Below are 24,160 nucleotides of genomic sequence, written 5' to 3'. Positions count from 1 at the left end.
TGCTGGTCAGATCCTACTCACAAAAACACTACTAGAACAATAAAGCACTAGTGCGTAAAAGCCGGAAGTGTCTATCTCTGTCTCTCCTCCGGCCGGGATTTAAAATGTCCAAAACAACAACTATAATTTGGCCTAAATTGGTTTTATTTGGTGACTCTATCACCCAGGTTGGTTCATTTATTTAATATTTATTTAGCGATTGAAATTAACTCCACGTCAGAGTCGTTTGAAGTCGTATCCATGCCTTCAAGTTAAATCTTGAGATGATGGGATGATAGATGATAGACAATGGATGATGGATGATAGGAACTGTTCTGATAGTAAGTGATGAATGAAAGGAGGTCCAGCAGGTTTCTGTTCACCTCAGTGACTTTGTGATCCACTTCTTGTAGGTTTCTTTTCAACCTAATGGCTGGGGTTCCGAAATGGCGAACAAACTTGCTCGGTAAGCTGTTCATAGTTCGTTTTTATTGAGTGCACAGAGTGTGCAACTCACAAACATGTGGATTCAGCACTATGCATTCATACGTGGAAACCACTCTTTAATATGGAAAACTCTGGCCCTATTAGAAAGTGCGACGTGGTGAACAGAGGACTGTCAGGGTACAACTCCAGATGGGGCAAGATTCTCCTGCCTCGGCTCTTCCCCAATAAACCCTCAGAGAACATAGTGGGCGTTACTGTCTTCTTTGGGGCCAACGACTGCGCTCTTGAGGGTATACATTAGTTGCATGTTTGCATCTTATGTATGCAACTTTTCATCGTTCATGATATCGCTCACACTTGACTTCCCCCGAATGTAACTATTGAGGTGTCAGTTTGGTTGATCCCAGACTAAATCTACTGATTGCCTTTTCTTTCCTTTGGTCCTAGAGATGAAAGCCAAGCAGCATGTCCCTTTAGATGAGTACTCTGATAACCTGAAGGAGATTGCAAAATACCTGGCCGCAGTGGGAGTGTCCTCAGACCGGGTCGTCTTCATCACTCCCCCTCCTCTTCACGAGGCCACCTGGGAGAAGCAGTGCCAGCTTAAAGGTAACTCGGCAGAGTGCTGTTCTTTACCCTAAGATTTATATCAACCTACATCATACATTTGGCCATCGTATAGGAGCAGGACAGAGGTCCTTCATCCACACTTTCACCGAAGTCTGGAATGGCATTCCCCATCACATTGGAGTATTACAATCCATCACACAGTTCAAAAAAGCATATCAATTGTTACTCCTCAACAAATACACTTGCAAACACTGACTTATACGTGCTATGTCCCTGTTATGTGTTGTATGTAAATGTGACGTGTGATGTGCCTTGTCCCTGTATGTTATATGTGCTGCAGAACAGGAACCTGCTGGAAATCAGTTATTTTATTGAGACAGGCCCGTTTTATATTGTAACTTTGTTACTTCTAATACTTTCCTGTATAATAAATAAAAAGAAAGAAAGGACTGATGTGGGTGTGACTTCCTAACCTAAAGGATGTGGGTTCAACCCCCAATTTTCCGAAGTCTATCTGTAGGCATCCTTGAACAAGATGTTACCTGTTAGCCCTTACCTGCCACTTAATGACCTGTATCTAACATCCAATGTAAGTCACTTTCGGTAAGCGCATCCGCTGCGTTGTTATACTAAAGAGGTAAACCGCACCACTGTGTCTCTCCACCCCCCAGGGTTCCCTCTGAATCGCCACAACGCGGTGGCAGGGCGGTATGCCCAGGCCTGTGTGGAGGCAGCGGGCCAGTGTGGGGTGAGAGTCCTGGATCTCTGGACCCTCATGCAGAAAGATGGACAGGTGGGAACTGGTCTACGCTGACCGCAATTACCATGGGTAACTTTAGATCCCCTAGCAGGTCTAATACCAAGGGCGTAGATTTGCGTGGGGACCAGGGGACCTGTACCCACCACTGTCAAATGACGACTGAAATGTCCCCACCAATAATCAGGTTGAAACGAAAACAAAACGCCTCATGCGGTACACAAAGGGTTAAATTCCCATTTCGGTACCGCCTCCCAACATACGTCTTCCTTTTTACACTGCCCAGTCAGTTTGGTCGCGGCTTCTCGTAAGAAAAGATCATCTCTCCCCGTCTTCGTTCAATGCGCCTGCATCACCTTCTCTCCCATGATGGTCAGCAGCTTGCGATTTTCACTGTCTTATCTGGTTATCACTGGCTTACTACATTCTATATAATCCAGATAACCCAACAGACACACGCACGCACGCACAACCAGGTCACTATTCAGCGCATGAATTTGAGGAAAATAGTGAAATGGCAATACTCTAGCAATAGTCTAGCAATACTATTGTGTTGCTAGACTTCAATAGAATGAACACTTCTCCAGCTAGAACTACTCATGTTGATATTGCAGCATTGTCGCTGTCCAGACAACGCAGCAACACCTCTACCCTATGCATGCATACTGCATCTGCATCAGCAGATAATGCATCAAACAAAGTTAGTGGTGGTGTCTGGGAAGTGTCCCCACCAAAGCTCAGACCAAACCTACGCCCTTGTCTAAAACCCTAATGTATGGAAAAAAGTTGTTGTCAAATGCATTTCTTTCTTTCTTTCATTCTTTAGAAGAAAGAAAGAAATGCATTTGACAACAACTTTTTGCATTTGACAACAACTTTTTTTTTCTTTAGAAGAAAGAAAGATGACTTAAAATGGAATTATCCTTATGTATTGAAATCATTATTGATTAATGAATTGGGCCACAGTCTCCAGATAACAAAGACGGTGTCACTCTGCATGCATAAACACATTCCAATGAGTTCTGACCTCGTTTGTATCTCGTGTTTCCCAGGACTACACGGTGTACCTGTCTGACGGACTGCACCTCTCTGAAAAGGGGAACCAGTTTGTGTCGGAGCATCTGTGGGGTCTGCTGGAGGCCCGCTTGGACAGCCTGCCCTTCATCCTGCCCTACTGGGGGGATGTGGACACCCAGGACGCTGAGAGCAGCCTGCTCTCTGACTAGAAGACCTGGAAGACTCCGGACCTGCCAGCCTGTTCCGTGACTAAAAACCTGGAAGACCCAGGACCTCAAGTCTATTGTGACTAGCCTGGTGATGAGCATTTCAGCATTTATTTTATGGGTAAGATATAATATATATATATATATATATATATATATATATATATATATATATATATATATATATATATATATATATATATATATATATATATATATATATATATATATATATATATATATATATATATATATATATATAGTGTTCTAACCCTGGTCTAATGAAGAGGGCCTTAAGGTTGATAGAAGGGTGTAGTGACTGCAAGTGCACAATAATGAGTACTGCATGGATGAGTTACATCTCACTATATCTGTTGAACAATATTGAAAACAGGCAAGACATTTTTTATATATATATGATCGTAATGTGATTTGTTAAAATGCACAATAAAGATTTTTTTATTTCATTTATTTGACACATGTACAGCATATTTGCAAGCATAGCCTATAGCGTAGGCCAGTTTCCCGCAAGCATATTTCTAAGCCCAACAGCGGACAAATTGTTTACATAAAAACTAAATTCACAACATCATCCATTCAGTGGATACAATACAGAGCTCTCCGTTCTTGACCTATAATACAGACATTACAACATGATGAATCAGTGGATGGTAAAGGCTTCAAATGGTACACAAGTGCATAGAAATAAGAATGAGGGGATTGAGTGATTAGACATGGGTCAGAGGAATCTTGATCCGTCAAAGCCTCCCATCGTTAGGCTCTCTGTACAAATCAGAACTCAAGGCTTAAAAACCACAGAAGGCACTATACTGTTCATCAGGGGTCAGGGTTCATTTGGAGGAGATCAAAAAATACAACATATTATACAGCACACATGACCAACCATCTTCAAGATTGGCAGACAAACCAGGCATAATTTTCAAACTGGTAATACTCGGGCCCCAGACGTTTCACACGGATCAGTAGTGGCTCTTAAACAACTAACCATAAAGCGTAACTTAAAAAGGAAAAGTACAGTTATCTACGAGTATAAAACAAACATGAAACTCATTCAGTAGTTCTCTGTTAAACAGCAGTCCCTGACTTTCTGAGACTACGCGAGCAGAGCCTACTGAAGCTCTGCTCTGCTATCGGAGACTACGAGAGCAGATGACTGAACCTCTGCTCTCTGGTGCCCGTGTGTTAAAATTTTAAAATGCTTATCAATGTGTGTGTAGATTTAGAGCGAATGCCTCTGCAGGAGGTTCCTCCATGTGGGGGGGGGTGTGTTCCCTCGTGGGGCGCGGCTCAGCACTCCGTCTCCTTGGTGTCAACGCAGGCCTGCCTGTGGAGCGGCCGGCGCTCCCGCCCCCCCGGGCTCCGCGCGATCGGATCCTCGCAGGAGGACTTCGTACCCGACCAGCAGGCTGCGACGGTGGGCTGCCCGTCCCCCGGGGGGCCCTCCTCTCCGGGGTGAGACTCGGTGCTGCTGTCCTCCTGGATGGTGTCCATCCTGGTCCCCCCGGGGAGGCCGGAGCTCGGGCCTGGGCCCGGGGTAACACTGCTGCCCGATGGGGAGGCCCCCGCCGGGCCCGTCAGGGACTGCGGGGGCAGGTCTGAACCCGGCTGGAAGCAGGGCGCGGTCGGGCCGCCGGAGAAGGAGGGCGGCTGTTTGATGAGGGGCATGTGTCCCCCCTCTAGGCCGCTCTGCATTTCTTGACTCTGTTGGGGGGGGGGGGGAGAGGCAGGGTGAGGGACGGGCCTCACAGCCGGCTGCTGGTCCGGACCGAGGCTCGGATCCACTCCATTTTAAAACCTGTTCCCTCTTCTCCTCTGTCTGTCTGCTCCATGTCAGTAGTAGACAGATGGAGGATTCTTATTTATCGATACATTATTCTTTTAAATAAACAGAACAGATCAAATGGAGTGTGTGCCTCCCCCGGTCAGTACGATGAGGTCAAAGCACAAGCGCAGAACGCCATATAAGGACAACATCCTGTGTGGCGATGCAGGCTGAACCACAACAACACACACGCGGCCCTGGATGTTGTCTCAGGATACCCTCTAAAGCGCACCCTTCATTTCTTGACTAAATCTCTTTAGATCGGATGGAGGTGATGGGATGACAGCCAACATATTACAGGATGGCAAAATGGGGGGGGGGGGGGGGGTTGGGGGGGTGGTTAGCATGCATCAGGCTGAAGGTCATGTGACTTTCTGAGTGGCCATGACAACAAAACCAAGTGACTGCGTCAAGAAATAAGGGGCTGCGAGAGTATCCGGCGGCGGCGCCCGACCGACCATGCACACGGTGAGATCCAGCGGAACGCCATTCAACACGGAGCCACGGGCTGGCACTCACCTGGACCCGGGGCGGGGGCCCAACTACAGGCCTCCATCCTCTGCTGCGGTTCCGATGAGAACAACAGGGGCCAGGGCACAGGGTGATGACAGGTCACTTGGAGCTCAGAGCCTCAGACCCAGTAGGGGCTTTGTGTCTGACCTGCTGTGCTCCCCCATCAATTTTGGAGGCCTTTTGACCAAATCAGAATCTCCTTGACCCACTGCAACTATTTGAGCTTTGTCTAGGTCTAGAATGATCGTGGCAGCATTGCCATTCAGTATGCGTTAAGACTGGCCTGGCTGCTGCAGTGGAACGGCAGGGCCATTTAAATAACGGTACGTCTATGTCTACAAACAAAGTCTGTTGTGATGCCTCACATCACGATCCCCTCTCCTCATCAGTGCGGTCAGTGGGTTAGAGATGATGGAAGGACGGTGCATTAGTAGAGTTAGTCTACAGAGACACTTACACTGGGAGGGAAGAGGTAGGGCCTTGTCTAATAAAGAGACACTTACACTGGGAGGGAAGAGGTAGGGCCTGGTCTAATAAAGAGACACTTACACTGGGAGGGAAGAGGTAGGGCTTGCTCTGCTGCTGCTCATACTGCTGGTCAAGACGCTTGTCCTGCAGAGAAACGCACGTCTTATCATACCAACATAATATCTTATCACACTATCATATTATCTTATCACACTATCCTATTATCTTATCACACTATCATATTATCTGGTCATACTATCATATTATCTTATCACACTATCATATTATCTTATCACACTATCATATTATCTGGTCATACTATGCTATTTTCTATATCGCAGGGTGACGACAAGACAACATTATTTTACTTATGTTTCAGGTTTGAAATCTTGGAGAAAATTATGTTCATACACATGGTGTCTGATCATGATGATCATTTAGCTGGATCGGACTCCATGATCATCATCATAAACATGATCATCATGATCATCATCGTCATCATCATCAGATACATGGTGTTGATCCTCATTCATTGTAAAGCAAGCATGGGTTGTGAGTTGGATTCCCACTTACCACACAGTGAACAAGAATACTGAGGGGGATCCAGAAGACGAGAGAGAAGACGACCACGGAGCCCACGATGTTGTCAGCCAGGAACTTCCCTGAGGAAACAATGATCCACTCATACAATAAGACCATGGAAGTAACAAGGGGACATGAAAAACCGGGTCTCTAAACACGTTTGTTACCCGTTATCATGTCAAATTATTGCCAATAAATACTGAAATGAAATTTCATAACGGCTTTAGTATTTAAAAGGAGAATGCAGTCGACTTACCGAATGTGTTTATGTCGAGCTTGTCGATGAAATCCCAAAGCCTCTCGATCGCATCCTGCACTGACTTTATGCACTTTCCCTGTGAGATCACACAGAAATCATAACACAATGACCACCGCACACAGACGTAAACCCCTGTCCCAGGCTCAGGGACTCCAGCCAGCTGGGTATCGACGAGTACGCAAGTCTATGCCCCGATCCGATACCATCACCTGACTAGCTAATTTACTACACAGGCAAAAAACATCACAACCAGATGTTATGCTGCGTTCGTTAATGGACGGATGTGGAAAGTCGGAATTGGAAACACATAATCTCCGACCTACATGCATTCGAGCTACCAAGTCGGAAAAACATGGATGCTAAACTACCAGAATACAGACGTATTTATTATAATTATAGCTTATAAATCAAAATGATCTACTTCTGCAAAAAATTATGTTGTCGACAGTCAGTGCACCGACTAAACATTGCTTTCATCGTAAGAAAACCCTTCAATAAGAACAAGTGCTATAAGTAGTTACAATGCTAGATGCTCTATCGGTATATACGTCTGGGTATTGGCCGAGACTCAAGTTCAGGAATCGGTATCGGGAAGGAGAAAGATGGTATAGAACATGTGTACTTGAAACAGGTGTTCAGATGACTCACACTCCCGTCGCAGTACCCCACAGTGCAGGGCTTGCCCTTGCGCAGGTAGAGGAAGTTGTCGTCCGCCTCCATAAACGGAGAGCAGGTTCCGTCTTTCCCCCGGCAGCACACTTTACACGAGTTCTCCGTTTCTGGGGGGGGGGGGGGGGGGGAGACGTTGTCAAACATTACATTTTACCTAACACCTTCTGAACAGCAACACTTCCACACACATCCAACGTAAATGTCTTAATCAGGGTTCTGAACCCATCACATGTTCATGTCTTCATCTTGAGTGCGGTATTCCACATTCAGTTCCTCCCATCCAGCCAGCGTTGCGTTCAGAACAACGATGAAGACATGAACCGGAAGCCTTCTTTTCGAGATGAAGAAATCTTCATCTTTGTTCTGAACGCTTGCTGGCTGGGGGCTGCTATTTGAATGGCTAGTTTAGGCACTTATTGTATGTCGTATGTCCTGGCACTTAAAAACAGTATGTAGCCTACATCCTGGCACTTAAAAACAGTACTTAGCCTGCTGAGACTTAAAGGGGAGATATCATGCCACCAGGTGGCTAATCCTACTCCCACCTACCTGGTGGCATGATCATTCCACTTTAACGAAGCTCTGCCCGGTCTTACCGTTGCCTGGTGGCATGATACCACCCCTTTAACGAAGCTCTGCCCGATCTTACCGTTGCAGGCGCAGGACTGCAGGTTTTGCACCGCCTCGCAGAAGGGGTTGCAGTCCCCGGAGAGGCACTTGCCCATGTCCACGCATTGGCTGTCGTTATCGGCATTCACTGGGGGCGGGCACTCGCTGCTTTCACCTGAAAACACCCAGGTGACGGGTCACATGGTCAGGGGAAGGCTCAAGATTGGACACGGCCTCAAGGAAGCTCATGTTTAACGACAGAACTCAAAAAGTACCACACTGGGTCGGCCTGAGTCTCAGCCCAAAATGCTTTTTTTTTCCAATCTGACTGTTCGATTCAAAGTGTGTTCACTCACACTTAAACAGTCAACTCAAATCGAAAAACAAAAAGATGAACCTGAAATCATTCTGTTCAATGTGAAATGCATATTGGCTACAGCTCTGTAAAAAAGTAGAACTAATTGATTAAACAAAAAAAAAAAATTAACCTATAAGACTATTTGAATAAACCCCCATTTTTTTTTTCTGCCGTTTTATTTAATTTACTTAAATAGTGCCTTAAATTGCTTATCCATGGGTTTACACCCCACCGCCAGCAGGGGGCGCTCACCTGTGCAGTTGGACACGCCCTTACAGGTGGCGCTGATGGCCTCCTGGCAGCGCTTCCCCGCCTGCTCAAACACGCAGGCCTTACAGCACGGGCTGTTCCTGTCACTGTGGGGAGGAGGAGAACACAGGATTCAGCAGTCCGCTCAGCACGGAGCTTCGAGGGTTAGGAAAACTATTGTTTGAAAGGATCTGGGCCTGGCTCACTATAAAATAAATATGTTATAAAGTGATGCACGACACAAAGAACCATTGTGTGGTTCCACACACAGGCTCCACAGCTGGAGGGTACACACACGCGTGTCGGTGTCTGTCTGTCTGTCATTTCTTGAACAAGACTCCTAACAGACACAAGCCTCATAATCCCTGGGGTTTCCAAGAGGTGTCTGAGCAGGTCTCTGATTGGCCGTACCTGCACTGCGCATTGGGTTTGAACTTGCACTCGGCCGTGCAGCAGGGGTCGTCGTTGAGGTGCAGCAGCCCCGGGTCGCAGTCCTCCCCTTCCTCCACGCGCGAGTTTCCGCATACCTTGCTGTTGCGCTCCTTGAAGCACTCGTGAGCCTTGAAGCTCAGCGTCTTCCCGATGGAGGTCTTGCTGCAGCTGGAGAAGTGCTTTGGACAGCGGAGGAAGATCGGTGGGTTTTAACTCGTCGTCAACGATTTGTGCTTAAACATTTTCCAATGCACAAAGGGAAAGACGGCCGTGTTTCTTCATTTCTAAAGAGTAATGTCCATTTGAGGCATTATTGAAGGGTACCTGCATTTCACAGCTACGGTACATCTAACCCCCTCCTGTGTATCCACCTGTGCACTGCTGTTGATGTTATCTGATGTTCTCCATCGGTTTGTACCTTATTGTTGATCTGGTCCCCGCTCACAGCGATGGGGTACATGATGAACTTCCCCCCATGGTCGTCCGTGGGAGCGCAGGCCGGCAGGTTGTCGGGGTCATGCTCCGCGCCAAAGTTATGCCCCAGCTCGTGGGTGGTGACCAGGTCCGCCTCCTAGGGAGGGGCGCACACACACAGACACACACACACGGGGGTATTATAGCATATCATCTGACAGTGTTATGAACTCCATCCGGAAATGGGTCAGGGGTTAAAGTGATCCAACTTCCATTCATGTCATCCAGACTCCTTGTCTGACATAGCGATGCCGTTAACAATGGGACCTCTCCTTGATCCGCACTACAGAGCATTTCCCTGAACACTAAAGAAGAGACGAGTCTGCTTCCTCCACCAGTAGGCAGGTTGCCTGGTGTTGCATCATCCTGCTGAACTCACTGGTCCGGCTCCACTGGCTCTGACTGTTGGCTGGGATCAGTGTCTTCATTACAGAGCCTCCCGCTAGGAAGGTGTGTCTTTGGCTGCAGACACGATGGAGTCCTTGACACAACAATAAACCCCCTTACTGTAGCCTATTTACATGTCTCAGAGACTACTCTGAGACATGTCATTTTTCAATGACCACTTTTGTTTTGCAATAGAATATCGTCAATCTAAAATCACCACAGTGCACTTCAATCTAAACCTTCATAGACCCTTTTTAGTAAGGACCATATAGTTATAGGAACCAACGAATAATAACAAATTAAGCTGAACTCTAGCCATACTTTGCGTGATCGGCGATTCGTCTCAGAAACAAGAACGAACAGTTTATTGTTTTTCTATAGACCTATATACCTACAATTTAAGAGTCAACGTCTGGCTCCGAACAGCAACCAGGGCTAATGGCACCGGCACACTAATGCCGCGTTTCCACTGCAGGGTGCGGAACGGACCGGATCGCAAAGGGGCGGTAGGGAGGGGGCGGTATAGCCCAGCTCAGTTCCGAGGTCGCGTTTCCACCGCCGACAGTACCCTTTGTGGTAGGCCGGATGTCGATCGCCGCGGCAGCTACGTAAACATCGTAAACAACGTCTTCCTCCGCAAGAATGCAGACGAACGTCTCCACCTCCTTGTTCGCCCAAGCAAGCTTTTTACGCGACATGTTAATTGTAAAGAATAATACCTCGAGGCTACTGTTTGTTTGTTTTTATCCCCGCGTCACCCGGAAGTGACGAATCTGTCGACCAATCAACGGAGGGGGGGTGTAGCTAGAATTCCAGGGTACCCTTTCAGGCGTCTGGTCTCGTTTTGGGTACCGCAACGGAGGAGTCCCTAAAATGGGGTCGGAACGGGTACGGCAAAGTCCGGGTCACGCCCACTTTTGGCGGTGGAAACGCGAACCGACCCGCACCTTTGCGATCCGATCCGTTCCGCACCCTGCAGTGGAAATGCGCCATTAGACATAGACCATCTCTGAGATGATCCATCTCTCAGAGAGGGACCTTCTCTTAGAGAGGGACCTTCTCTTAGAGAGGGACCTTCTCTTAGAGAGGGACCTTCTCTTGGAGATGGACCTTCTCTTGGAGAGGGACCTTCTCTTGGAGAGGGACCTTCTCTTAGAGAGGGACCTTCTCTTGGAGAGGGACCTTCTCTTGGAGATGGACTTTCTCTTAGAGAGGGACCTTCTCTTAGAGATGGACTTTCTCTTAGAGATGGACTTTCTCTTAGAGATGGACCTTCTCTTAGAGAGGGACCTTCTCTTAGAGAGGGACCTTCTCTTAGAGAGGGACCTTCTCTTAGAGAGGGACCTTCTCTTAGAGGTGGACATTCTGAGAGTTCCCATCTCAGTGCGGCTCAACTCGATAATGGACTCTGTACGGGCAAAATTGGTAGAGGAAAACAGCAATTGGATTCATTGGATTCTAACAGACCTTGGTCAGGATGGTTTTCCCAAAGTTCATGGTGCTGGTCAGCCCTGTGTTGAGGTAGCTGGGCTTCCGTTCAGAGGTAGAGGGGTAATACGCTGCGTACAAAACATACAGGGAAGAGGAACTCATTATTATATTCTAACCACTGAAATAATGAATCACAAGCACGACGTCCAGAGCAGTGACTCGTGCCGACAGCCCTGAAGCTCATAACCTCCACAGGTTAGAGCCAGGGGTGCTTATGTCATCATCAGAACCTATTGGTCATCGTATGCAGACAGCGCAGTCCAGCGGGGGCCTTACGTCGAGGGCAGAGGCCCCCCAGCGCCTGAGCCTTGGACGGGGCCACGTAGGCCAGCCCCAGGGTGCCCTCGTCGAAGTCCTGGTACGTGAAGAGGTGGGCCAGGCACACGGTGGACGCGTTGTCCGCGATGTCCGAGCTGAATTGCTGGAGAAACACCACATGGACACGGTTTAAAAAGCTCGAACCATCTACAGCACAGACGGCACATCATGAAGACACTGGTTGACATCTATTCTTCATTTTTTATGAAAGGTTCAAATTGACTTGCAAACCGTCTCATGTGCTTCATTTAAAAAGAGCGTTATTCAAGTCCCTTTTCTATAAGTTCCATCATATGGCATCACAAAGCTCAGATTTAAACCACCCTGAGATGTTGAGACCATTTGAGTGACCATCTTCTCTGAACCTGTATGCACCCTGGCCTGTCCGTCTCCCTGTCCATCCCATCATGGCAGCAGTGACAGGAGCCCTCATGCCCCGCGGGCCCTCACCTCCAACAGCTTCTTGACATCCCACACGTCCTTCTCCTCCTTTGGCGAGCCCTTCATGTTGTAGTGCGGCATGGTCCGCCCCTTGTGGTCCTTTATGGTGGTGGGCTCCTTGTTGATGATGATCTGAGGACGTCACAACGCATTGACTGACAGGCAGGCGAGGGGCAGTGGGACGTCCTGTTGGAGTACTCCTAGTGGCTCACCTCAGAACTCACCTGGTCAGAGTTCACCTCGACTCTGCACAGTCCCCCAGCCCCCATTGTATGTTGTACGTACTGGCACTTATTGTACGCACATATTTATAGTACTTAATTGTGTAGCATCTGCAGTAGCTGCTATCAATGCTGTACACAGGGAATGGGTTTGCCTACCGATTGTTAGTACTTGCACTTGGTTCTATAAACATCTTTACTGTACTGGCAGCGATATATTGGTTCACTTCTTATGACAAATGTACTTTGTCGCTTTGGATAAAAAGTCGCTTTGGATAAAAGCGTCTGCTAAATGCCCTAAATGTAAATGTGAATTAAGTGAGGTCCTTTCATGGTGAGACCATCAAAGAATGGAGTGGAATGATCTGAAATCCCCTTAGTGATAAGTGCGACATGATTCAATGTTTTCTGTTATTGATTTATGATCGCTACGTCTGGCACAATGACTGAGATGTCAGTCATGATCACAGTGGGGTGGTTAGAGAATTGTCTGCGTTTTAAATGCTTTGCAAATGAATGACAGATACAGTGTATATGAAGTATAGAAAGTGCAGCAAAATCCAGCACATTTTTTAAAGAATCGCTAAAGGAAACATTAAGCTCCCCGCTATATACAGCATCATGATATTTTTTCTAGATTTCTTCAGACACCCTCTTCTGTTTCCTGCTCTCATGCAGAGAGTGAAGATAATTCCCTCAAAGTTGGAATCACACTACATGTTCTGTTACTCATCATCAGTGCCAGAGGGAAGAATGGCACAGAGACGACTAAATTATTGCATATCTTTGGGTGACAGAGGCCCTGGTTCATAGCGTTCGCAAACAGGGCCCTCTATTGAATCCCGGAGCCTGTGGAACAAATTCAATTACCCCACGAGAGGCGCACACAAGAGCTCTCAGTGGCTGCTCAGAAAACGGTGTTATCCATTTCAACAGAAAGGACCGTGTTATGCTAGCGCTGCCTCTTGGAAGGCCACCGCACATAAGGGGGGCTGAGAGAAGTGCTGAAAGGTCACACAAATGCAGCCCACGACGGAGCGGTTTCTCCTGCACGTACGATATAAAGAGTAAAGACCCTGAGCCACACACCTGTTGGATCTGAACCCCGTAGCCCTTAAACTCATCGTTCCAGGTGGTGTTCCGGTAGATGTCGTCCACTCGATCGATCAGCTCGATCTGGTTTGGAAGAATGGAATCGTAGTAATGTTTACACACAGCACACGTTTCTGCATCTGTTACAAAGCTGTTTTACCCTTGGTTGACCGTCTCGCAGATTCGTCTCATGTGTCCGACTGAGCATTATGTAGCATCTGATGTCCACTCAATGTGTCAAACGATTTGACACGTCAAACAGAGTGTGAATGAGGGGGAGCGAGGAGAGAGCGTCCCACCAGGTAGTCGAGTGTGATGCTCTCCTCCATGCGGCCCAGTACATGCTGTGTGTTGTCACGTGTGTGATGAAGGGATGGAGAGCGCTCCCTACCAGGTAGTTCAGTGTGATGCTCTCCTCCTTGCGCCCCATGTGCTCGAAGAAGCGGTAGTCGGCCACCAGCAGCAGGGGGCAGGTGTTCTTCTTGTGGTCGTGGGCCAGCCTCTTCGTTCGGTGCAGGAGCTCTGCAGGGGAGCAGCACACAGTCAGCGTGGGCCAGACAGGAGAGGGACACAGGGGACTGATCGGCCCCCGTTGTAGGAGGCAACAGACTGGAGATGGCGATCGCTCTGACCCGACCTCAGAGACGGCCCCCGTTCAGAACAAAACGTAAAGCAGTTTCGGATGATTTGACTCAGCACGGCCAAAATGCTAATGTGACAACACCATAAGAGTAAGCTTTCATTGATATTTACAAAGACATGCAGAGGTTAAACAATGACGGCGTGTTCTTGTTGTGATCCGCCCTGGTTTTCACATTTAGCGACCTGGCTTATTTTTGTTTGCCTGGGAACAGATTGTGTTACTGCCGTCCTGTTCTTCGGCCCTGTCTCCTAAAACACCTTTCATCGTCCTCAAATACAGACAGGAGCCATAGTTCACTTTCACACTGAGAATGGCCCGTGCCCAATTCTGCAAAAGACCAATTCTTTCCTCTGAATTGCACAACTGCAACATAGCATGACTATTAAACCAGACTTCTATGCGATAAGGATGCAGAACACCTAAATGCATTCAAAACTGAAAAACTGAAGTTGAAATAGAGAAAATAGCCTCAAGCTAATTACAAGCCACCCTTGGATCTCTGGTCTCTGGAGAAGGTGGCACTACGGTGGACCAGTGACAGCACAATCCCGTCCTAGCGTACGCGTACTCCTTGCCTTTCGCTGTCCCCTCCATTAGAACCCTTAGCCTCATTCATTCCCCTCGGAGTAGGACCACATAATGGTGCTTCAGGAACCAAGGACTACCATGGTTAACACAACCCCCTCCCCCCCCCCCCCCAACACACACACACACACACACACACACACACACACACACACACACACACACACACACACACACACACACACACACACACACACACACACACACACACACACACACACACACACAGACGTACCGTCCTCCGGCAGACCCCCAGGCCTGGCTGCGCCGGCGGGCAGCAGCTGCTGAGCCTCTGCGTGGATGTAGCCGCACACCTTGGGCGAGGCGATGCGGCTGATGTTCCTGATGTCCTCCGAGCGATAGACCAGCACGCGGCCATCTTGGGGAGAGTTAGTGAACCTCCACAGGGGCTGGGGAGGGAGAATAAGGGCGTGGTTCACCATAGGTCAAGAGCTGGGTCACACAACGCCGAGAGGGACACAGAAGAATAGCTGAATGTGGGAGAATGAAAAGTTTAAATGACGAGGAGGAGAAACAGGCTTGGGAGGAAAGGGGAAGTGAGGAAGGGCTGAGATAGTTGGGTTCCACCAACACTCTTGAGGTTTCAGTAGCAATGGGGACCGAGACAGCTTTCTGGTTCTTGGCCCCAATATAGCTATTTAATTTTTTCCGCGGGTCACCTCGATCAACTGATGATGACCGAGAGAGAAACCTTGAGCAAACGGCTCCACCATTTAGATGTTTCAGTGGTGACACACAGAAGACCTATCGACCTAATTTTTACTGAATAGTGAAGGAGAGCAGACTGGAGTTGAACACAGACATGCAGAGATTAACCATACGTGAGGCAGGCCTCATACATAGGCCTCGTATGGTTCAGAGTCAGGCCTAGTCGTCATCACCTGCCCGGGCAGGGGGGTCTAGTGAAAAGGTTCAGTCATACGGTGTTCGGTTATTCATGGTGTTGAAAACGCCTTACTTCCACATTATACTCCGCTTCGTCCGTCAGAATGTGGGCAGAGAACTCGTCCCCATCAATGTGTGCCTGCACACGTGAATTCTCCTCCCCTGAAAAGAGAATACATAATGATATGACGCCATTAAAAAGAAATGGACAGCTGAGGGCTCGGTTGCTGCTACCCACCTACAACGTGTCCAGTGAAGTAGTTCTGGAGCTGGACGTCGTACTTCTCCTCCAGTCCTTGTTCATCAACAAACACGGCTTTAAAGTTCTCTGTGAACAGGTCCGTGTTTGTGGTCAAGTATAGCTTGAAATTCCTGACAGTGGACAAATAAAATACAATAAAATTAATTATTGTACTTTAATGAATGAATGCTTGGACGAATGTAATTCAATTTATTATGCGTTGTTAACACTTTTACGACAAACACAAAACAAAAAACACTGGTAGTCACCGGGTTTTGCATTACCATATCAGCATAACATATTGATATACCATATTATAAAGATTTTTTTTTACTGAAGACATTGTAGTTCAACAGATGAGGTGAACCCAAACCAAAGACGGTATAGCAGAAACAATGGCCTGTAAGCATTGCCACAATCTAAGGGGGTCGGGGGGTCCCGTACCTCTGCAGGGCCTGGAACGTGACAAGCCGCTCCAAGTGGGACCTGGTTTGGGCGTCCCTCTTCCGGACAGAGTGCAGCTGGAGCCCCGACCAGGGGAGCACCTCAAAGTCCGATAGGATCGAGTTCAGGGACTCTGGAAGAATATTACAATTTTCCAGCCAATGTATAACGGTGAAAAAGTGTCTGTTAAACATCAACATCACAGTAACGTTACTACCTGGTAATACGGTGGTTTTAACCCGCTGATACACTGAGCAAATGACTCAGCTCGCTTACCAAGGAAAACTTATAGATAAAGAAGATAACACCACACAATCATAGACAGTTATGTTCCCGTTATGTCGCGTTAAGAGGCGTCGACAAGCTCCAGGGAGCAGGGCTAGGGAGCCGAGCTAAACTCACCCATCTCAGGCTCGTCCTCGGAGCTCTTCCCCGCAGGGGGAGACCGTTTAACCGCACAGTTGATCCAACAAGGAGCAACCAGTGCAAAGAACAGCAGATGCCTCATCATTGTAGAGGTTTAAACAAGGCTTTAGTTCTTATTCAAAGTTTGACATCTTAAACAATTACTCTGAAACGACAACACGGGAAATGACGGCGAGCTGCGTCAACCCGGAAGTACAGCATTTGAAATGATCAGCTGATCTGCAGGTCATCGTGAACCTTCAGGTTCAGTCTTGATGGACGCATGGACAGAGGAAAATCTTCTCATTCAGTCATGATGGACGCATGGACAGAGAACATCTTCTCAATATAAAATGCTGGCATTGGAGTCCATTTTTCTGCTTATTCACTTTTTATTTATGGATTGTATGATCTTCCTGGTTTGTTTTAACCCTTTTTAGCGTTCACAACTAGGAAGCAGACAATAGTTAATCTCAATTTGATTATATATATATATATATATATATATATATATATATATATATATATATATACACACACACAAACATACATGTTTATATATGTATACAAACATACATGTTTATACAATATATAGGCAGCAGTAAATATTTTGTGATTCAATTAATTAATAACCCCAATACAACGTTTATAATAGTCAAAACGGGAGCGTTGTAATAATGTTGCAAGGCAACACTTGCTGTATTTTCTTCAGTAAAAAGGAAGTGGCTATGCTTATTGCTGTATTATTCGTGTTGTCTTAAGCAGCATTGGGGAAGGAACTTTCTCCCATTTGATGTCAGTGTGCGCATTCCTCCATGTAGGCTGCGTTAAGGTGAATACCCATTATAAAATCTCACATTTACCAACGAGATTTTTTATTATAAGAGAAAGAAAGTCAAGGAGACAAAATTGGGTTTATAAAATGTTTTATTCATGTTACATAGCTGATACATAGGGCATCAAACTGTTCCACAAGGCTTTTTGGGGACTACAATCGATGATTAGCAAAACACAATAGTGGTCCAAATCTCTTAACAATCACTGAACTAACCGACACCCTCTTAATGTGTACAAACCGGCCCTGACAAGTTCCAAACTTAACCATTGGACTTTGTGTGCATTATAGCATTTTTTTAAATTCCATTCCAGTGTCATATTTAAAATTGCATGCATGGCAGAACTGTTTTTCCCATTAATAGGTCCCTGTAATGACAACGCCCCCACCCTCCCACCAACTCGGGCATGCTGAAGTGAAACAGTTGCTTTAGAAGAGGACAAAATGTGAGCGTTCAACCGATTGGCACCATCTGGTGGTATAGTAAAAGTCAGAACATTTGAACGTTATACTGGCTCTCCCTAGTCGTATGGAACTCTGGGATTAGCATCAAAATGAACTTCCAGCAGCAGTAGCCGTACCACAGAAATGTGAAGAGACAGACGCACTAAAACATAGAGGGTGGGGAGGGGGGGAAACGACGACGAAATGGTCTTAATCTAACAGGTTTCAAATTCTATTGAATACTCAACTTTATTGAAAACGAAAACTCCCAAGTTCATTGTTTTAAAAGTTTCTAGTTGTTAAAGGAGACGCCCCGTGGAGTGTTTGCCCTCTACTGCCTCCCGGGACTCTGATAGCGAGTAAAGCTATTAATCTACGGCAGTCACTGCCACATAGGGAGGGCCAGGGGGATAAAACCTAGCGATGGACTGGAGGGCCGCTCCGGTCACTTTTGATCAAATCTGTTCACTTTTGTTCAAATTTGAGAGCCCAATACTTTCTTCCGTAAACCCCTCCCTCCCACCCAAGCCCAGATTTCCCCACACAGCTCATTTCAATAATGGGTTCAATGCAAGAATGTTTTTAAGTGGAGCAAGAAGGAATGAAGGATGTGTAAAAAGTTTCTTTTTTTTTTGTTGCTTTTTGTTTTAGGAATGAACCCCGACTTGATGGGCGGTTGTTTTAGTTCTCGTTCTCGCCGGCCTCTACCGCCTCACCGCCCTCGCCTTCCTCAGCAGTGTTGTCGGACGTCCATAACTGTGGAGACAAGACCGGAGGTGAGCCATAGGAAATGAGAACCGTACGTTCACACCGAGAGGCAATGCAAAGACACCAAAAGATGCATTCTCACCGGCCACCAAGTGCAGGGAGTGAACAACACGGTTTACGCCAATTCTACCCACATGAACGAAGCTAATTCTGCACGTTTGCTTGAGTTCAAATATTTGAACTTCGGCACAGATTTCGCTTGAGGCCAAATCAATCGTGCGAGAAAAGTTTGCTGTTTTCGACGCGAGTAGAATATTCACATCACTTTCGGTGTAAACACTGTAAGCCACTGCGTTTTACAGTGGACCGACGCACTGTTGCAGTGGGAGCACTTATAAAGCAGCATCAGTGTCAAGATGTTAAGATTTTAAAGAAGATGTAGGAGTGAATCAGCCACGAGTTTCTGCAGTTTTGAGGAACCCGTTCAAGTTTTGCTCCAAGCCGGTCTTGTGACTGTCATGTGTCATGCGAGACCACGGTTAGGAAGGAGGAGGAAACTCACTGTCAGATTGTCTCTCAGGAGCTGCATGATCAGAGTGCTGTCTTTGTACGACTCCTCGTTCAGCTTGTCCAGCTCAGCGATGGCATCATCAAACGCCTGCCGAGAAAGGGGGTGAACAAAGACAGGGGCCATCACTTAACTACCAAACACCGTGCTCCATCAGCTAATCAAACTGGTAAACAAGAGAAGGAAAGAAAAGTAAGGGCTGCTGACGTTCTTGGCCAGATCGCAGGCCTTCTCTGGAGAGTTGAGGATCTCGTAGAAGAAGACAGAGAAGTTGAGGGCCAGGCCGAGGCGGATGGGGTGTGTGGAGTCCATCTCCTTCCGGCTGATGTCAAAGGCGTTCTGGTAGGCCTCCTGAGAGCTCTCTATGGTTTCTGGAAGAGAGAAAGAAACGGTCGTTCAGTACAGCGAGGTACATACGTTTTGAAATAAATGTAGGAGCATTAAAACGCAGTTGAAACAGCAAAAGGTTGAGTAAAGCCAGAAAGCAGCAGGGTAAAGAGTCAGGCTTGTTCATGCAAAAGCCGGCCTCCGAACATACAGTATTGTGTCTTCAGACATGCAAACGTCTATGATTGGTACAGGTTCCATGTTCCTGCATAAGACTTGGATTGTGTTTGTATATCTCTACTCCAGACATTTCTAAAAAATTAATGTAATGATGTATGATTTCACAACCAGGTGATTTCCTTTAGTCCTGGTAAAATGGATCTTAATAGAGGTAGCTCAAAGGGAGGAGTGAAGGGGGAAGGAGGTAAGGCGTGGACTCACTTGACTTGTCGTCTCCAGCGGCCACCTCAGCGAGGTATCTAAAATAGTCTCCCTTCATTTTAAGGTAGAAGACTTTGCTCTCCGGATTTGTAGAGTTCTCAATTAAAAAATTGTCAAGCAGTCCCTGTGGGAAAAAGAAACACGAGTTTAACTCGAGGGCGTTTTGAAAATTAATTTTCCAAAGACGGATTCAACGCCATGCACTTCCTGATCACGAGCGAAACATGACTGACACTGACCACAAGAGGGCACTGCGCTCCCCACTCGAGTCCTCGAAGATGAATGTGCACAATTCCTCCACATCAGGAAGCCAAGTGCACAGCCTCAGACAGTGGTTGGAACCATTTTGCAGTGCCGTACAGGCAGCCTGAAGCCTTCTGAATGAGGCCAGGCCTCCTGTGTGCCCCTGACAATCTTCTGCCCCAGATTCAGAACTATTCTCACCATCATAGAGTCCTAGACTGCCTTGGTCATCTTACTTCTGTCAAAAGTAAGAGTTGAACTGCCTTTGAATCCCTTCACACGCTCTCTACAGAACACTGTTTGCATTAAATGTTTCTTATAAAATCGGTTTAAACTGTTCTAACAGGTGTAATAGTAATTTAATTAAACTGCATATTCAAATTAAGAGGTAGGTTATCAGTGGTAGGTGGGTTCAGAATCTGGCACCCAATACAAATGACTTAATGTTTATTTGTAGTAGGGTGCGGCCTCATTTGATCAGATAACACCTACCCCTATAACACCTACCCCCAGGGGCCTTAAGACTTGTCATATTTTCATAAACGCATCGTAAAAAAAAAATGCATTACATGTATCCGTGTCTAAACAATGATTACGATGATTGTAATAGTAATCAAACATTACTTATCCGTGTTTCAATAATTTGTTTTGAATTTGATGTACATGATACGCAGAATTTAAACCAAACGATGCAGGGGTGTACACACAATGAACACAGGATGAAGAACCTGAACACCACCCTAATGCTACATCAAATCAAAAAGAGGGGGAGGATCAGTAACATTGAGGTAAGCTATATCCCCCCTCACAAACCCTCGGGGGAGAGGGCCCTGCCCAGACCCAGCCTATAGCCCCACAGCCACTCCCCGGCCTTTACCGACAAAGATTAGCTCAGCCCCAACATGCACATGTCTCGAGTGCCAAGCATTCCTGTCTCGCTGCATGCTGCACAATGGGGGAGCAGCGCGGCCTGTTCCACGGTGTAGTCTCACTGGGCTCGCATTTCAACACGTGCGCGCACCTCGACGCTTGGGAGCATGTCATGGCTGTACCTCTAGGTCACTGACCAAGGCGGCTATAATGGTGCAGTGTTCAAACGACTAACTCACGCTAATGAGATCCAGCACCCCAGTCATCAACAATGTGAGGCTCTGCATGACAACCCAGGTAGCGTTTGACTTTGAAATGGGTCTTGTCAAGGTTGCACATGAGCAGACAGCGTAGAAATTAAAGACCTAGCCTCAAATGATGTTGAACCAAGCAACGGTTTCCATGGGACCATTTCAAGTGGAATCCAGACCCACGTTCCCTGAACTCACCCAACAGCTCTGTAGCCCCAGGGAGGCACTACCTGCCTCTAGCGTTGTGTCAGGGGACCGCTTGAACTAGGATGGGCTCGTGTACTCTTATGTAAACTCCTCAGACCCAAGGGTACGACCTGCATTCTTTGCAGTCTGCTTCATGAATTTACAACTAGCTCATCTGGTCTGAGATGACAAGTTAAGGCTACAGCCTGACACGCCCACCGAAACTCACTTAAACCCGCTCCCCATGAAGCGTTATCTCATGGGTAAATACTGATGTCATAACCAACAGATACCATATCCTTCACTGTGCCTCAGTACCACTGCAGCCCAGTCCACACCTACGTGTTCACATCGCAGCCGTTTCCATCCGAACACATTTCGGGAAGAGGGGGGAGGGGGGCTGGCCGCTCAGGGGGACTGGGTGTGTCAAACACTACATGAGGAAATCCTCACTGAGCTACACATGGCCGGGAGCAGACCCTCCCCTCGGGCCAGCTAGGGGGGGGTCCTCAGTCCGTACCGAGGATAGGAAGAATCCCCGTCCACACGGACACACCTTGCTGGCAGCCAGAGCCATTCTGACCGTTTGACGGACATGCGAGGGTTTGGCCGATTGTTCAGCTCACATATTCCCAGAAGGAACGGCAGGAGGAGTCAATAACGCATCCGTCGAGAATATGCGATTAGAAACCCAAAACTGATTCATCGAAGAAAAAGTGAAATGCGATTTATAGAGTATGTTCAATTTGAATGATTCCCGCATTGATTTCGCTTTATTCAGTCAAATGTCTGAGAGGGGTTTCCAACAGACGCGGAGGTCTGCTGCACACGGCGAGGCGTTCACGTCCAGAAAGAAAATGGCAACATATCGAAAACGTTTTCACGTATTTCAGCCATCTTCGAAAGCACGATTGGATTCGGAATAGCACCAATTATGTTAATGAGCCAGTCTAATATACATTGTAATAAGTATCAGACAGTGACGCAATGACTAGTGAACCGCAACATTACGACGGTGGCTTTTAAGCCTCGCTGATGTCATGTCGTGAGGATACTCTGCGCACATCAACCCGCGCAGCACATTATCTCTAAAGACCAAAGATCTCCTCCTGATCTTCAGGATGATCTCACAGTAACACACAATATGTCTTTTTTTTTTTACCAATACGTCGTTGCAGATGTCCCGCAGTTCGACCTCCACCTTCTCCCGGTATTCAGTGATCATTTGCAGCTTCTTATCCGTGCCATCGGTCTTCTGTCCGATGCTGGAGATGACCCTCCACGCCGACCGTCGGGCCCCCACCACGTTCTTGTACGCCACGGAGAGCAGGTTACGCTCCTCGTTTGACAGCTCGCCGCCCTTCTCCGTCACCTCCTTCATGGCCGCCGCCATGTCGTCGTAACGCTCGGCCTGCTCCGCCAGCTTGGCCTTCTGGATCAGCTCCGTTTTATCCATAGTTTATATCGGGTGAAGAACAAGTACCGGTCGCACAAAGAGAGCTACAGGTCCCGGGACGTGAAGGTCTACAACAAGGAGGCTGGAGCAGCGTCGTTCTCCGGCTAAACCTCAAACCTAGGGGAGGGTGGAATGTTTGGTTAGTGTCAAAAGAAATCAAGACACGGGTAGAGACTCTGCAACAGAATAGCGGTCTATAAGGAGGTCTAGATCAGAGAAACGGACTGAGGTCTAGATCATTCTAATAACGGACTGAGGTCTGGATGAAGGTCTAGATAATCAGTATCACGGACTGAGGTCTGGATGAAGGTCTAGATCACCAGAATGAAGGACTAAAGCAGTCTGGATGCAGGTATAGTCTAGCTCATCAGAATCGCGGAGTAAGGCGGTCCGGATGGAGGTCTAGATCATCCGAACAGCGGAATGAGGTCTAGACGAAGGTCTAGATCCGACCTGGTAGTAATTCAACTCTCCTTATCGAGCGACTGCGTGTGAGATCCCGCTGTAGAACAAGAACCAGAACCTGGATCCACCACCCAGTCCGACCTACACGCCCAGCCCTGATCCAAGACCACCGAAACACCACTCCGTCGTCAACCGTGAGGAGAAGACGAGATATTTCGAAGCATTTCGCGGAACAACCCACCGCAGGAGCTAGCTTAACTTAGCGTAGCCACCGAACCGCAAGCTACCGTTAGCCTAGCCACCGGGCCACTCCTTTCAATCAGAGCGGCTCCTTAAGGCGTTTTATACCGACACGTCGCTTGCAGTAACCGCGCGAATCAACGATAAAAAATAGACGAGAATTGTTTGAAAAATACAGAAGATAAATATTAACTCAAAGGCTCTGACCTACTGCGGTCCAAATTTGCTCCACAAAATTGATCCGATTTGAGGGATTGGTCAGAGGCAACGAACAGCAGAGGCAGTAAAATTCAACTTAACATGCTAAACGGGGCGTTTCGATTTAGCGTTGTACGTCCAATCACAAACGGTTATTCGACATGATAGACAGTTAATCGTTGAGGTATCAACCAATAGGTATTTTGCGCGGGGGAAAGAGGCGGCGCTTCAAGGGTAGTTTGAAAGACCAGTAGGCTGCAGCTAGGGCCACGGGGTTTCCTCCAATTAGAGCAAGGGGAATAGACGTCACTGCATTGCCATGGTGATGCCTCAGTAGCCCCCCCTTTCTCTTGTTGTAGCCTGCAGCGTAGGCACCAGC

General features: G+C 47.3%; 3 protein-coding genes across 5 annotated transcripts; 1 reads left to right on the top strand and 2 right to left on the bottom strand.

The window, feature by feature from the left end:
• Positions 1 to 9: 9 nt before the first annotated feature.
• Positions 10 to 3,452, top strand: iah1 (isoamyl acetate hydrolyzing esterase 1 (putative)). Its single transcript, XM_030356210.1, has 7 exons — positions 10 to 167; positions 393 to 445; positions 571 to 716; positions 874 to 1,035; positions 1,668 to 1,789; positions 2,806 to 3,102; positions 3,206 to 3,452. The coding sequence occupies exons 1-6, from the start codon at positions 105 to 107 to the stop codon at positions 2,977 to 2,979; spliced, it is 720 nt and encodes a 239-aa protein (XP_030212070.1). The 5' UTR covers positions 10 to 104; the 3' UTR covers positions 2,980 to 3,102; positions 3,206 to 3,452.
• adam17a (ADAM metallopeptidase domain 17a) lies at positions 3,392 to 16,841 on the bottom strand. 2 transcript variants are annotated; one of them, XM_030356206.1, is made up of 19 exons: positions 16,607 to 16,840; positions 16,205 to 16,337; positions 15,758 to 15,891; positions 15,593 to 15,681; positions 14,849 to 15,023; positions 13,777 to 13,907; positions 13,383 to 13,469; positions 12,082 to 12,204; positions 11,590 to 11,734; positions 11,290 to 11,381; positions 9,380 to 9,532; positions 8,941 to 9,140; positions 8,533 to 8,636; positions 7,963 to 8,097; positions 7,290 to 7,420; positions 6,639 to 6,717; positions 6,374 to 6,462; positions 5,882 to 5,944; positions 3,392 to 4,698 (listed from the first exon to the last, which is right to left on the bottom strand). In XM_030356206.1, exons 1-19 carry the CDS (start codon positions 16,713 to 16,715, stop codon positions 4,285 to 4,287), a joined length of 2,586 nt encoding a protein of 861 aa, XP_030212066.1. In that variant the 5' UTR covers positions 16,716 to 16,840; the 3' UTR covers positions 3,392 to 4,284. The 2 variants fall into 2 exon arrangements, with proteins under 2 accessions (XP_030212066.1, XP_030212067.1); XM_030356207.1 differs by lacking the exon at positions 3,392 to 4,698 and adding an exon at positions 4,714 to 5,785 and having other exon boundaries at positions 5,832 to 5,944; positions 16,607 to 16,841.
• Positions 16,842 to 17,518: 677 nt separating this feature from the next.
• ywhaqb (tyrosine 3-monooxygenase/tryptophan 5-monooxygenase activation protein, theta polypeptide b) lies at positions 17,519 to 23,943 on the bottom strand. 2 transcript variants are annotated; one of them, XM_030356421.1, is made up of 6 exons: positions 23,791 to 23,943; positions 22,645 to 23,055; positions 19,933 to 20,056; positions 19,372 to 19,535; positions 19,159 to 19,254; positions 17,519 to 18,644 (listed from the first exon to the last, which is right to left on the bottom strand). In XM_030356421.1, the coding sequence occupies exons 2-6, from the start codon at positions 22,936 to 22,938 to the stop codon at positions 18,570 to 18,572; spliced, it is 753 nt and encodes a 250-aa protein (XP_030212281.1). In that variant the 5' UTR covers positions 22,939 to 23,055; positions 23,791 to 23,943; the 3' UTR covers positions 17,519 to 18,569. The 2 variants fall into 2 exon arrangements, with proteins under 2 accessions (XP_030212281.1, XP_030212282.1); XM_030356422.1 differs by having other exon boundaries at positions 23,795 to 23,890.
• Between the last annotated feature and the right edge of the window lie 217 nt (positions 23,944 to 24,160).

This window comes from Gadus morhua, chromosome 5, assembly GCF_902167405.1.
Source record: "Gadus morhua chromosome 5, gadMor3.0, whole genome shotgun sequence".
Taxonomy (NCBI): Eukaryota; Metazoa; Chordata; class Actinopteri; order Gadiformes; family Gadidae; genus Gadus; species Gadus morhua.
This window is presented reverse-complemented; position numbering and strand designations above follow the sequence as displayed.

Bases quoted from the DNA above. Each gene is read 5' to 3' on its own strand.
- iah1 (XM_030356210.1), top strand. From the start codon at position 105: ATGTCCAAAACAACAACTATAATTTGGCCTAAATTGGTTTTATTTGGT. The intron at 717-873 runs GTATACATTAGT...CTTTGGTCCTAG, and splicing joins CAACGACTGCGCTCTTGAGG to AGATGAAAGCCAAGCAGCAT. The intron at 1,036-1,667 runs GTAACTCGGCAG...TCCACCCCCCAG, and splicing joins GAAGCAGTGCCAGCTTAAAG to GGTTCCCTCTGAATCGCCAC.
- adam17a (XM_030356206.1), bottom strand. From the start codon at position 16,715: ATGATGAGGCATCTGCTGTTCTTTGCACTGGTTGCTCCTTGTTGGATC. The intron at 9,141-9,379 runs GTACAAACCGAT...CGCTGTCCAAAG, and splicing joins GGGACCAGATCAACAATAAG to CACTTCTCCAGCTGCAGCAA. The intron at 6,718-7,289 runs GTGAGTCATCTG...GTGATCTCACAG, and splicing joins TGGGGTACTGCGACGGGAGT to GGAAAGTGCATAAAGTCAGT.
- ywhaqb (XM_030356421.1), bottom strand. From the start codon at position 22,938: ATGGATAAAACGGAGCTGATCCAGAAGGCCAAGCTGGCGGAGCAGGCC. The intron at 20,057-22,644 runs GTAAAAAAAAAA...TTTTTCCCACAG, and splicing joins ACATCTGCAACGACGTATTG to GGACTGCTTGACAATTTTTT. The intron at 19,255-19,371 runs GTCAGCAGCCCT...CTTTCTCGGCAG, and splicing joins CCTGCGATCTGGCCAAGAAC to GCGTTTGATGATGCCATCGC.